Raw genomic sequence first — 15,296 nt, 5'->3', positions numbered from 1 at the left:
ACGGAAATTCCGAAATACTTAGTCCGCCAGACTGCACGCTGAAAAAGTCCGCTGAAGCCCACACACGAGCGGACTGTCCGCTGAAATGTGTTTCGACGGACTAAGTTGGCCAGACAGTCCGCCCGTGTGTACGCGGCTTTAGAGGTGATTTGCTCTGATTTATAGAGGCAGTATAGCAATATTAATATTAGTAGACATTTGTCCTATAAATGGAGACTCGGGTCCTCAGCTGTTTATAATGAATGAAGAGGATACCCCTCGTTATAATAACTTACCTTTGGCTTTTGGTGTGTTCTTCCTCCTCTGTACATCAAGATCACACGTGTTGGCATATATATTTTCCTCACAAAATTGCTCTGCAGAGAAGCATAGACCTTCTTATCAATATTGTAGATTTCAGGGAGGATATTCAGATATAATGTAGCACTATGAGAGCAATGCATACTCTCCACTCAATATTCTTCCCATCAGAGATCCACACATATCAGATATGCTCTAAAGGCCCGTACACACAATCAGACTTTTTGACAACAAACATGCAAATTAGCTGTTTTGGAGCAACATCCGACCGTGTGTACGCTCCATCGGACAAACTTTTTTGGTTTTCATCAGACTTTTGTTGGCTGTGCGAACGGACAAACTTTCTGGCAACAAAAGTCCGATGGAGCAAAGTCTGATCGTGTGTACAGAAAACCATAGGACTTTTGTACAAAGTACAAACAGGCATGCTCAGAACCAATGCAAAAGATCAGACAACAATACAGAAGTTGACCAAAGGTGGCGGTAAAGAGCAGAAAAACCACGTGATTTGGTGAAAGTTGGCTGAAAAAGTCCTGCTGTGTGTATGCAATACAAGTTCAGGGCCGATGCCCTTTGTACAAAAATCCAAGGGAAAGTTTGTACAAAGTCCTATCGTGTGTATGAGGCTTTAAGCCTCATACACACGGTCGGACTTTGTACAAACTTTTCCGTGGACTTTTGTACAAAGGGCGTGGTCCACAAGTTTGTATTGCATACACACGGTCGGACTTTTTGACAACAAACACGAACGTGGTGACGTCACAACGTACGGACGCCACATCAAAAGAGGACGTTCAATGACTCCAGCGCCACCTTTGGTCAACTTCTGTATTGTAGTCTGATCGTTTGCATAAGTTCTGAGCATGCGTGTTTGTACCTTGTACAAAAGTCCGATGCTTTTGCGTACACACGGTCGGACTTTGCTCCATCGGACTTTTGTTGCCAGAAAGTTTGTCCGTTCGCACAGCCAACAAAAGTCCGATGAAAACAGAAAAAGTTTGTCCGATGGAGCGTACACACAGTCGGATGTTGCTCCAAAACAGCTAATTTGCATGTTTGTTGTCAAAAAGTCCGACCGTGTGTACGGGCCTTAAATCTGACTTTTGTTGGCTGTGCGAACGGACAAACTTTTTGACAACATAAGTCCGATGGAGCAAAGTCCGATCATGTGTATGCAAAACCATCGGACTTTTGTACAAAGTACAAACACGCATGCTCAGAACCAGGGCAAAAGATCAGCCAACAATAGAGAAGTTGACCAAAGGTGGCGGGAAAGAGCAGAAAAACACGTGATTTGGTGAAAGTTGGCTGAAAAAGTCCTGCTGTGTGTATGCAATACAAGTTCACGGCCGATGCCCTTTGTACAAAAATCTGATCTTGTGTATGGGGCTTAAGGATCTCATTAGTAGAGGTGTCAACCCTAAAGCCTCATACACACGGTCAGACTTTGTACAAACGTTCCCGTGGATTTTTGTACAAAGGGTGTCTGCCGTGAACTTGTATTGCATACACACAGAAGGACTTTTTAAGCCAACTTTCACCAAATCACATGGTTTTTCTGCTCTTTACCGCCACCTTTGGTCAACTTCTGTATTGTTGTCTGATCTTTTGCATTGGTTCTGAGCATGCGTGTGTGTACTTTGTACAAAAGTCCTATGGTTTTCTGTACACGCGATCAGACTTTGCTCCATCAGACTTTTGTTGATCGTGTGTACAGAAAACCATATGATTTGGTGAAAGTTGGCTGAAAAAGTCCTGCCGTGTGTATGCAATACAAGTTCTCGGCCGACGCCCTTTGTACAAAAATCCACAGGAAAGTTTGTACAAAGTCCGATCGTGTGTATGAAGCCTTAGGGTTGACACCTCTACCAATGAGATCCTAAAGCCTCATACACACGATTGGACTTTGTACAAACTTTCCCTTGGATTTTTGTACAAAGGGCGTCAGCCGTGAACTTGTATTGCATACACACGGCAGGACTTTTTCAGCCAACTTTCACCAAATCATGTGGTTTTTCTGCTCTTTGCCGCCACCTTTGGTCAACTTCTGTATTGTTGTCTGATCTTTGCCATTGGTTCTGAGCATGCATGTTTGTACTTTGTACAAAAGTCCGATGGTTTTCTGTACACACGATCGGACTTTGCTCCATCTGACTTTTGTTGCCAGAAAGTTTGTCCGTTCGCACAGCCAACAAAAGTCAGATGAAAACCGAAAAAGTTTGTCCAATGGAGCGTACCCATGATCGGATGTTGCCTAAAGGCCCGTACACACAATCAGACTTTTTGACAACAAACATGCAAATTAGCTGTTTTGGAGCAACATCCAACCGACCGTGTGTACGCTCCATCGGACAAACTTTTTTGGTTTTCATCAGAGTTTTGTTGGCTGTGTGAATGGACAAACTTTTTGACAACATAAGCCTGATGGAGCAAAGTCCGATCGTGTGTACGCAAAATCATCGGACTTTTGTACAAAGTACAAACACGCATTCTCAGAACCAATGCAAAAGATCAGACAACAATACAGAAGTTGACCAAAGGTGGCGGTAAAGAGCAGAAAAATCACATGATTTGGTGAAAGTTGGCTGAAAAAGTCCTGCTGTGTGTATGCAATACAAGTTCAGGGCCGACGCCTTTTGTACAAAAATCCACGGGAAAGTTTGTACAAAGTCCAATCGTGTGTATGAGGCTTAAGGATCTCATTGGTGGAGGTGTCAACCCTAAAGCCTCATACACACGATCGGACTTTGTACAAACTTTCCCGTGGATTTTTGTACAAAGGGTGTCGGCTGTGAACTTGTATTGCATACACACAGCAGGACTTTTTCAGCCAACTTTCACCAAATCACGTGGTTTTTCAGCTCTTTTCCGCCACCTTTGGTCAACTTCTGTATTGTTATCTGATCTTTGGCATTGGTTCTGAGCATGCCTGTTTGTACTTTTACAAAAGTCCGATGGTTTTCTGTACACGCGATCGGACTTTGCTCCATCGGACTTTTGTTGCTGGAAAGTTTGTCCGTTCGCACAGCCAACAAAAGTCCGATGAAAACCCGAAAAAGTTTGTCCAGTGGAGCGTATACATGGTCGGATGTTGCCTTAAAACAGCTAATTTGCATGTTTGTTGTCAAAAAGTCTGATCATGTGTATGGGCCTTAATAGATAAATTACAAAAAAAATACAACCATGGGGGAGGCTTTGAGGCACCAATAACCATCAACAAATGTATATAAAATTACAAAAATGTTATTAGAGCATGATTGAAAACATCAAAGGGAATAAGACATATTATGTCCTAAATAGAGGAGAAACAAAACATACAGTGCCTTGGAAAAGTATTCATACCCCTTGAAATTCTCCACATTTTGTCATGTTACAACCAAAAATATAAATGCATTTTATTGGGATTTTATGTGATGGAGCAACACAAATGCCGCGTACACACGATCAAACAGTCGGGTGGAAAAGTCCGGCAAACACAAGTCCGCCGGACAATCCCCCCGTGTGTAGCCTCCAGCGGACTTTTTTTACCCCCAAGGTACGGCGGACTTAGAAAGTAGTTTTGCACTCCAATCTTCCCGGCGGACTTGCATTTCGGCGGACAGTCCGGCCGTTGGTATGCCAGTCCGCCGTACTTTTGAAATGAGCGGACTTTTCCCGCGCGGAGAAAAGTCCGCTCATTTTGAGCGCGTCTCCAGGTAGACGGGGCCAGCGAAGGATGCGTCGCTGACCCCGTCACCTGGTATGGACTTAAAGGGGAACCCAAAAAAAATCGGCGTGGGGGTCCCCCCCAGGTCCACATCAGACCCTTGTCCGTGCACGCTACCCGGCCGGCCAGGAAAGGGGGTGGGGATGAGCGAGCGCCCCCCCCCCCCCCTCCTGAGCCATACCAGGCCGCGTTCCCTCAACATGGGGGGGTGCCTTGGGGAAGGGGCGGCGCGCGGCCCCCCCACCCCAAAGCACCTTGTTCCCATGTTGATGAGGACAAGGGCCTCTTTTCCGGACAACCCTATCTTCTGATGTGGACCTAAGGGGGACCCCCACGCTGATTTTTACGGCGTTGGGGGTTCCCCCTTAAGTCCATACCAGGTGGGGGGCCAGCGACGTCTCCTTCACGGGCCCCGCCTACCTGGAGACGCGCTCAAATTGAGCGGACTTTCCTCCGCATGTGTGGGCGAGTCCGTTCATTTCAAAAGTACGGTGGATAGTCCGGCGGACTTAGTACGCCGTATTAGTCCGCTGAAAAAGTGCCGTTTGTGGGCAAGTCCGCTACGTGTGTACGCGGCAAAAGTGACACATAATTGTGAAGTGGAAGGAAACTGATAAAAGGTTTTCAATTTTTTTTTTTTACAAATGAATGTGTGAAAAGTGTGGGGGGTACATTTGTATGGCGCCCCCCCCCCCCCCCCCCCCGAAGTCAATAGTTTGAGGAACCGCCTTTCTCTACCAGCTTTGCACATCTAGAGAGTGACATTTATATTCATTCTTCTTTGCAAAATATCTCAAGCTCTGTCAGAGATTGGATGGAGAGCGTCTGTGATCAGTAATTTTCAAGTCTTGCCACAGATTCTCAATTGGATTTAAGTCTTGACTTTGACTGGGCCATTCTAACACATAGAAATGCTTTGATCTAAACCATTCCATTGTAGCTCTGGCTGTATGTTTTCGGGTTGTTGTCCTGCTGGAAGGTGAACCTCCGCCCCGGTCTCAAGTCTTTTGCTGACTCTAACAGCATTTCTTCTAAGATTGCCCTGTATTTGGCTCCATCCATCTTCCCATCAACTCTGATCAGCTTCCCTGTCCCTGATGAAGAAAGACATCCCCACAATAAGGCTACCACCACCATGTTTTATGGTGGGGATGGTGTGTTCAGGGTGATTTGCAGTGTTAGTTTTCCGCCACTCGATTGCCGCGGGGATACCCGCAATGTAAACAGCATCTCCCCGTTCTGCCTAGCAACAAGTGACACTGATCTCTGCTCCCTGTGATTGGAGCAGAGATCAGTGTTCACTAACACACAGCAATGTCCCCCACAGTTAGTAACACGCCTCTAGGACACACTTAAACCCTACACTGCCACCCCCTGGTTAACCCCTTCACTGCCAGTGTCATTTACACAGGAATCAGTGCATTTGTATAGCACTGATCGCTGTATAAATGACAATGGTTCCAAAAATGTGTCAAAAATGTCCGATGTGTCCGCCATATTGTTGCAGTCACAATAAAAATCGCTGATCGCCACCATTACTAGTAAAAAAAAAAAGTATTAATAAAAATGCCATAAAACTATCCCCTATTTTGTAAACGCTATAACTTTTGTGCAAACCAATCAATTATCGCTTATTGCGATTTTTTTTTATACCAAAAATATGTAGAAGAATACGTATCGGCCAAAAACGGAGGGAAAAAAATGTTTTTTTATATATTTTTTTGGGGGGGGGGGGGGGGTTGGTTTCTGGTGAACAGAAATTGAGCATCCTATAGCATCGCCGGAGGACATCCACATGCCCAGATATCAATAGATAGCACAAGGGATAGGAGCTCAATCATAACTCAAACTGGGACCAAACAAGAAAAGTAGCCAGCAGATATTGTAATGATATATCTGCACACAGCTCAAAATACATAAGGGGGATATGATCTCCATGTATAAATATATAAGGGGGGATATGATCTCCATGTATAAATACATAAGGGGGGATATGATCACCATGTATAAATACATAAGGGGGGATATGATCTACATGTATAAATACATAAAGGGGGATATGATCTCCATGTATAAATACATAAGGGGGGATATGATCTCCATGTATAAATACATAAGGGGGGATATGATCTCCATGTATAAATACATAAGGGGGGGATATAATCTCCATGTATAAATACATAAGGGGAGGATATAATCTCCATGCATAAATACATAAGGGAGGATATGATCTCCATGTATAAATATATAAGGGGGATATTATCTCCATGTATAAATATATAAGGGGGGATATGATCTCCATGTATAAATACATAAGGGGGATATGATCTCCATGTATACATACATAAGGGGGGATATGATCTCCATGTATAAATACATAAGGGGAGATATGATCTCCATGTATAAATACATAAGGGGGATATGATCTCCATATATAAATACATAAGGGGGGATATGATCTCCATGTATAAATATATAAGGGGGATATGATCTCCATGTATAAATACATAAGAGGGATAATGATCTCCATGTATAAATATATAAGGGGGATATTATCTCCATGTATAAATACATAAGGGGGGATATGATCTCCATGTATAAATACATAAGGGGGATATGATCTCCATGTATAAATATATAAGGGGGGGGGGGGTATGATCTCCATGTATAAATACATAAGGGGGATATGATCTCCATGTATAAATATATAAGGGGGATGTGATCTCCATGTATAAATATATAAGGGAGATATGATCTCCATGTATAAATACATAAGGGGTGATATGATCTCCATGTATAAATACATAAGGGGGGATATGATCTCCATGTATAAATACATAGGGGGGGATATGATCTCCATGTATAAATACATAAGGGGGAATATGATCTCCATGTATAAATACATAAGGGGGGATATGATCTCCATGTATAAATACATAAGGGGGATATGATCTCCATGTATAAATATATAAGGGGGATGTGATCTCCATGTATAAATATATAAGGGAGATATGATCTCCATGTATAAATACATAAGGGGGGATATGATCTCCATGTATAAATACATAAGGGGGGATATGATCTCCATGTATAAATACATAGGGGGGGGATATGATCTCCATGTATAAATACATAAGGGGGATATGATCTCCATGTATAAATATATAAGGGGGGATATGATCTCCATGTATAAATACATAAGGGGGGATATGATCTCCATGTATAAATACATAAGGGGGATATGATCTCCATGTATAAATATATAAGGGGGATATGATCTCCATGTATAAATACATAAGGGGGGATATGATCTCCATGTATAAATACATAAGGGGGGATATGATCTCCATGTATAAATACATAAGGGGGATATGATCTCCATGTATAAATATATAAGGGGGATATTATCTCCATGTATAAATACATAAGGGGGATATGATCTCCATGTATAAATATATAAGGGGGATATTATCTCCATGTATAAATACATAAGGGGGGATATGATCTCCATGTATAAATACATAAGGGGGATATGATCTCCATGTATAAATACATAAGGGGGGATATGATCTCCATGTATAAATATATAAGGGGGGATATGATCTCCATGTATAAATACATAAGGGGGGATATGATCTCCATGTATAAATACATAAGGGGGGATATGATCTCCATGTATAAATATATAAGGGGGGATATGAGCTCCATGTATAAATACATAAGGGGGGATAAGATCTACATGTATAAATAGATAAGGGGGGATATGATCACCATGTATAAATATATAAGGGGGGATATGATCTACATGTATAAATAGATAAGGGGGGATATGATCTCCATGTATAAATACATAAGGGGGGATATGATGTCCATGTATAAATATATAAGGGGGGTATGATCTCCATGTATAAATACATAAGGGAGGATATGATCTCCATGTATAAATATATAAGGGGGGTATGATCTCCATGTATAAATACATAAGGGGGGATATGATCTCCATGTAATAAATACATAAGGGAGGATATGATCACCATGTATAAATACATAAGGGGGGATATGATCTCCATGTATAAATACATAAGGGGGGATATGATCTCCATGTATAAATACATAAGGGGGGGGATAAGATCTCCATGTATAGGGGATGTATGGGGGAAATAGCCATCTGTGTTTTGTGGTTCTCTGTAATAAAGAACCACTAACATCTGGTAAGCGGCAGCGTGTACTGTGGTGGAGGTTCTGGTTTCCACAGATGACACATGTTTTTGGATTTACTTCACTCTCTCTTCACTGTGGAAGATTGTATTATTTTTTGTCTGGGACTCTTTTGATGAACTTTTAGTAGAGTCATTATTTCTATTGATCTATTATGGTTCAAGTTGAATAATTTTTTATATTTATACGCTTGAGTTAAAGCGGGGTTCCACCCTAAAGTGGAACTTCCGCTCATCTGAACCCCCCCCCCCCCCCACTCCGGTGTCACAATTGCCACCTTTCAGGGGGGAGGGGGGTGCAGATACCTGTCTAAGACAGGTATTTGCACCCACTTCCAGGCATAGACTCCCATCGGAGTCTATGCCTCTTCCTGTCCCTGCGCACTGTCTGCTGGGATGCACACGGGTCCCAGAGACAGCGCGGACAATTCCTATCGTGCTGCGCGACTCGCGCATGCGCAGTAGGTAACCGGGAAGTGAAGACGCAACGCTTCACTTCCTAATTCCCTTACCTAGAATGGTGGCTGCAGCAGCCGAGAGCCAAGCGATCGATCGACCTCGGCTGCCGGCATCGCTGGACCCTGGGACAGGTAAGTGTCCATTTATTAAAAGTCAGCAGCTGTAGTATTTGTAGCTGCTGGCTTTTAATAATTTTTATTTTTTTCACAGTGAAATCCCTCTTTAACAATACTTTTATGGTCAGATTTGTTTAGATAATTTATTTTGTATTTATTTATATGAATTTTTTGCACATATTCTTATACAACATTGGGGAGATAATTAATATTTTGTGGATTGGATAGTTTCACTTCAATTTTCACTGATTAAGTATTTCATAACTTTTAGCGCAGCCCACTTCTTTTTTCTTGATTCTGTGAATGTAGTATAATTTTTGGGTATTGCAGATTGTTCGGTTCTTTTTGATTAGGCAAGCACGTTTTTTTATTTTTCTATAAATACATAAGGGGGGGTATGATCTCCATGTATAAATACATAAGGGGGATATGATCTCCATGTATAAATACATAAGGGGGGTATGACCTCCATGTATAAATATATAAGGGGGATATGATCTCCATGTATAAATACATAAGGGGGGATATGATCTCCATGTATAAATACATAGGGGGGATATGATCTCCATGTATAAATACATAAGGGGGATATGATCTCCATGTATAAATACATAAGGGGGGATATGATCTCCATGTATAAATACATAAGGGGGATATGATCTCCATGTATAAATACATAAGGGGGGTATGACCTCCATGTATAAATATATAAGGGGAGATATGATCACCATGTATAAATACATAAGGGGGGGATATGATCTCCATGTATAAATACATAAGGGGGGATATGATCTCCATGTATAAATATATAAGGGGGGATATGATCTCCATGTATAAATACATAAGGGGGGGATATGATCTCCATGTATAAATACATAAGTGGTCCATATAGTGTACTTGGTGTTGAGTTATTCACCTTAAGGTCAGAGGAGAGGGGGGCTCTTTTTATGTCTGGAGGAAAAGAGACTTAATCTCCAAATACAGAAAAGGCTTCTTCACAGTAAAAGCTGTGAAATTGTGGAATAGAATTAACTATTTTTTGCCCCCCGCTTTTATTGGTTGAACTAAATGGCCTTTTTTTCAACCAGAACTTATTATGTAACTACGTATATGCTTACTAACATGTATAGGCAATAACACCAGAGATTGTAAATCCGGGGAATTATCTGCCTCCTGTGGGTTCAGGAACATTTTTTTACCCTGGTGGGGCATATTGGACCATGCTTTTTATAAAAAAAAAAATAGTTTTGCCTTCCTCTGGATCAAATGTATTATAGAGCTTTGTATATTTCTATTTATATATTTATTTATCTTCTCTAATTGGTGAACTTGATCGACTTTGGTCTTTATTCTACCGGACTAATTCTGTAATCATGTCACTGGTAGGATCAAGAAGAGTTTTTTTTTATTTTTTTACCCCTGACAAACATAACACAACTTTTTTATTGGAATTTTTCCCAGGCAAACAAGGAGAAAATAAGAGGAGCTCATTGATTACACCCCCTTTAATAATACTACACTTTCTTGCCAGGATTCCCACCTCCGTCACTATCCATCAATGATCACATCTCTGACCTACCTGACTCCATCTCCAGATCTTCAGGTCTCCTCATTGCGGACAATCCCGATTCCGTGCCCTGCAGAGTCCGTGTCTTCAATAGGAGTTGCCCGTTTTAGAACATTTTGGTTTTGGGAACTAACAAACACCACAGACGCAAAGAGGAAGTGTATATATTTCTGTATTTTCTTTAGCATTATTACTAAACCAGACATTTGCTCTTGGGGAAGTTGGCAATTGCGCAGTCATACAACACTGAACCCAGATGAAATTTTCACACACATTTAGTTTTATTTTGGTGGTATTTAATCACAGCTGTTGTTTTTTTTTTTTTTTTTTTTTTTTTTTTTTAGCTACACAAAAAAAAAAAAGAGTGAAAATGAGAAAAAAATATGTTTTTCATATTTTGTTATAACATTTTGCAAACAGGTAATTTATCTCCTTCACTGATGCGCTCTGATGAGACTGCATTGATGGGCACTGATGGGCACTTATGAGGCGGTACTGATGGGCACTGATCGACTGCACTGATAGGCACTGATGAGGCAGCACTGATAGACACTGATAGTTTGCACTGATGGGTACTGATGAGGCGGCACTGATGGGCACTAATAGGTGGTACTGATGGGCACTGATAGGTTTCACTGATGGGTACTGATGAGGCGGCACTGCTGGACACTGATCAGGAGGCACTAATGAGGTTGCACTTATGGGTGTCACTGATGGGCACTGATAGGTGGCACTGATGGGAACTCATAGGTTGCACTGGTAGGCACTGATGAGGCAGCACTGATGGTCACTGATCAGGAGGCATTGATGAGCTGGCACTGATGGGTGGCACTGATGAGCACTGATAGGTGGCACTGATGGGCACTAATAGGCAGCACAGAGAGGTGACACTGTTGGACACTGACAGGCTGCACTGATGTACACTGATCAGTAAGCACTGATGGGCACTGATAGGTGGTACTGATGGGCACTGATAGGTTTCACTGATGGACACTGATGAGGCAGCACTGGTGGACATTGATCAGGAGGCACTGAAGAGGCTGCACTGATGGGTGGCACTAATAGGTTGCATTGATGTGCACTGATGAGGCAGCACTGGTGGGCACTGATCAGGATGCACTGATGAGGCGGCACTGATAGGTGGCACTGCTGGGCACTAATATGTGGTACTGGTGGGCACTGATATGTGGAACTGGTGGACATTGATAGGTGGCACTGGTGGGCACTGAAAGATGGCACTGATTAGCAGCACATGTGGGCACTATGGGGACTAATGTCCCTTTAATCCCTCTAAAAGAAGCCATGCTTTTTTTTCCTTCACCCTGACAACGTGAAGAAAAAAAAACGGTAACCGGTACCTGTTTATTTCCGTGATCAGCTGTCATTGGCTGATAGCTGATGATGTGGTAAAGGGCCTGCTGTGATTGGCTCTTTACCTGATCTACGATCAGCCAAGTCTCACGTAGAACATCTATGGATGCCCTCCCGGCAATATAAGCTGTTGTGGAAATTTTATGATGATGTATTTAATATGTATTGTCACAGTGTGTCCCAGTGTTAGTTCTCCCGCAACCCGCTCTAAAGAGCTGACTGGGGCAGACTGACGCTGGTTGAGATCTGTCTGATAGTGAAAAGCTTCTTGATGATACAGAGAAGTGTTTGCAGAGTGAGGATATGTCCGCCAGTGAAGGGCCCCTGTGCAATGCACAGACGATCGTCTGGGGGGAAGACATTATCGGTTATGGGGGAATGCACACTTTTGTCTTTCGGTGTCTGATTAGCACATGGGGGGGCCATGGCGTGCCCCTGCAGATAGTCTCCCATGCATAGGAATGGTAGCATAATCCAGGTATGCATTGTTCTCTGAACAATGCAGAATAAGGATTCACACCAATGGTAAAAACGGTCTGACACAGCGTCCATGATTTCAAGACCAGCCATGCGAGTACAGGGGGCGGGAAATCATATACACTGCCGCTGCCCAGACACACCCATAAGACTCCCCTAGTCATTGTTCATTGGTTGAGATTTGTATAACTCCTCCTGTATGCCTGTGCTTGATTGGCTGATTTGTGAAGCAACCAAGCTCTATTGAGCTAAGGATGTAAGAATGGTGGTCATGTCTGTGTTACTTGGAAAGATACAGAAAACAGGGTCGTACGAAGATGCATTATACCAAAAGGCTGAAAGTGACATGGATTACGTGCAGCGTATAGCGACATTTCCACATCAGTGATGGCGGGCCAGGATATTATGGAGTGAACAGAATCATCTAAACATCGGATCAGGAGGAGGGAAGAGCGGATCCCAGTTCAGGACATCAAACCGTTTGAAATACTTTGTTGTCCTGAGGCAAAGGGGTTTGTTTTATCTGTCCGATGTGTTAGGTAGGTTCCGCTTTGCAAAAGAACACATTTTTCATCTTTTGGTATAATGGCGGGATTTAATTTGTATGTTTGTCAGTATTGTTTGGAAAACTTCCCTCATCTATAGGACCCATCTAATACAACCTAAAATATTTGTGTAATTAACTGTATGTTGTGTATGACTGAGCAGGCTGATAAGAAACTGTATGCTGTGGAATAAGTTGGTGATGTATGTAAGAAATAGAAATGTGTGAATTGTGATTATTACCTATGTATGGGACCAGAAAGACAGTTGTGTATATTGTTTAACTGATGCAAGACACATGTCCCCATAAATGTAATAATATTTTTCACCTACAAATGGTTTAGTGAACTTTGTGTTTTAAGTTGCTTTTGAAAATGGCTGCCGCATATTCAAGTGGCAATGTGGCTGGGGGGGGGGGGTGGGGGTCAGCCATGCAGGATTCTAGGCAATAGCATGGAGGGATTTGTTTTGTTTTGAGATGAAAAGATCAAGCATGCAAGCAGCATTGTCTTGGTCTTGTGTATCTGTTGACCTTCCAACTTTCAGAGCCAAGTATTGTGTTGTATTTGGGAACACTGGACCCTAGTTAATGCATCCGAAAGTGTTTGTCTATGGTTAAGTGTTCATTTGGTGCCTCAATTGTGTAGTCAGTTTTTGTGGGGAGAAATTCTGTTTTTCTAGTGAAGAAATCTTGGTTTGTGGTGGTTTTGGCGGGATCAGCGACTGCATGTCATGTGTTAATGCCACCATGTGGTCGTGGCCCGGCTTTCGTCGGCCATTTTGCTCTAGTACAGATTTCATCTACCGTGTGCTCGTGGTCTGGCTTTCGTCTGCCATTTTGCTGTAGTCCAGATTTCATCTACCGTGTGGTCATGGTCCGGCTTTCGTCTGCCATTTTTCTGTAGTCCAGATTTCATCTACCATGTGGTCGTGGTCTGGCTTTCGTCTGCCATTTTGCTTTAGTCCGGATTTCTTCCACCATTTTGCCATTGCCTGATTTTCATTTGTTGCAACTGCCATTTTGTGTCTGCTGTGTTTTGGTTTTGGGTGAAATTGCTCTGCTTTTGGGCCAGATTTCAGAGTTTAGTAAGGTTGAGTAATCTTTTTGCAGGAGTTTCAGTGGTCTGACTGCCCAGGGGATGGAAGTCGCGGGGGATTCCCTCCCATTTGCAGTATAGTGGTTTATTCCACCCTTTCCTGGACACAAGTTTTTTTTAGACATGTTGAAGTTTCCTATATGATGTTATAAAGTCCAGAAGGGGGTAGCCATAGCTATTTTTTTGTGTCTAAGGCTAGGTTCACACTATAGCGATGCGGGAACGCCGCGAATCCGCGGCGTTTTCCCGCATCGCATACCTCCCGCCGGCAGTTCACACTGCCCTATGCGGACGGCTGGGAGTGTCAATGATATGTTAATGACACCCCCAGATCCGTCCGCATATCGCAGTGCGATCTGCACACTCGCACAGGAATCGGATCGCATGGTGTGAACACCCATGCGATCCGATTCTGCTGCGGACCAAAAAAAGGGTCCCGTGCGAGTTTGCTGCGGGAGCGATGCGAATTCAGCCATACTATCTGTATGGCTGAACTCGCATCGCTACGGAGATCGGATGTGATTTGCACTGCAGTGCGGTGCGAATCACATCCGGATCTCCCCCCGCAGCAGTGTGAACCCAGCCTAAAAGACATAATATGAAGTTCAGGGAAGGTAGGCTTCCCCTCCTCCTTCCTGTCCATTGATATGTAAATAAACCAGTTAGATGGGTTTTTAGAACTGATCAGACATCAGGAAGTTCTTTGCAGGATGTGATGTATAAACAGGAAGTCGGTGGGAGGAGCTTGGGGTCTTTTGAAACAAGCATGTGGACAAAGGGACTTGTGTTTGGAAGGACCATGGAAATCACTTTGGTTTTAAAATTTTAATTCCAGTTGTTTTGCAAAGTTTTATACTGCAATACAGTTTTGGGTAGAGAGTAAACAGGAGGAATCCACGTTATTGTTGTAACATCTAGGTATAGAGAGAAGCCACATTGTTCTGTAGAGAAAGCGGGCGAAAGTGTGCTATGCAGTTTAGTCAGGCAACGCAGTGTACAGTCGTACCGCGAATACGCTTGTGTATGCATACACTGTGAGGGGTAGGGACATAATTCGGGGGGGGGGGGGGGGGTGAGCTGTGGTTGTTGACTAATCATTTGACATAGTTAATAGTTGGTTGTTATTATGGGTATTGCAGTGTAAAAGAGTGGTTAAATAACACCTCAGTTAGGGTTTCTAGTTGGGGGACTGGACCAGATATAGTGGTTGTCCGTGAATCCACTGTAGAAGAAGGCACTGGGCGGTGCACTCCCGAATGGGTGCAAGGGTTTCCCTGGAGGCAAGGGTAAGACGATAAGCTGATTTGAATCGCCATGGGCAATGGGCAGTCCGTGCAAGGGAAGGAATGAGAGGCTTCCCACAGTCAGACGAATGCACAGTACATGAAGCCTAGTTTTGGGGCAAGGGCCATTAAACCCCTTAAGGAATTATATAGGTGGTCC

General features: G+C 42.9%; 1 protein-coding gene across 4 annotated transcripts in view; it reads right to left on the bottom strand.

Moving 5' to 3' along the window:
- Positions 1-10,506, bottom strand: part of LOC143961707 (CD209 antigen-like protein C) — a 321,050-nt gene extending 310,544 nt beyond the window's left edge. For 3 of the 4 annotated variants that reach the window (XM_077471028.1, XM_077471032.1, XM_077471029.1), the window contains exons 1-2: positions 10,378-10,506; positions 276-356 (exon numbers count right to left, since the gene is read on the bottom strand). In XM_077471028.1, the coding sequence (XP_077327154.1) occupies positions 276-356; positions 10,378-10,411 (115 nt within the window). In that variant the 5' untranslated portion in view covers positions 10,412-10,506. The remainder of the gene's footprint in view (positions 1-275; positions 357-10,377) is intronic. The other variant, XM_077471030.1, reaches the window with a different exon arrangement.
- Positions 10,507-15,296: the final 4,790 nt, after the last annotated feature.

This window comes from Lithobates pipiens, unplaced genomic scaffold (genome assembly GCF_037356315.1).
Source record: "Lithobates pipiens isolate NorthernLeopardFrog02 unplaced genomic scaffold, aLitPip1_a1.2 Scaffold_8, whole genome shotgun sequence".
Lineage (NCBI taxonomy): Eukaryota > Metazoa > Chordata > Amphibia > Anura > Ranidae > Lithobates > Lithobates pipiens.
The sequence above is the reverse complement of the archived record's forward strand: the minus strand, read 5'-3'. Positions and strand labels throughout refer to the sequence as shown.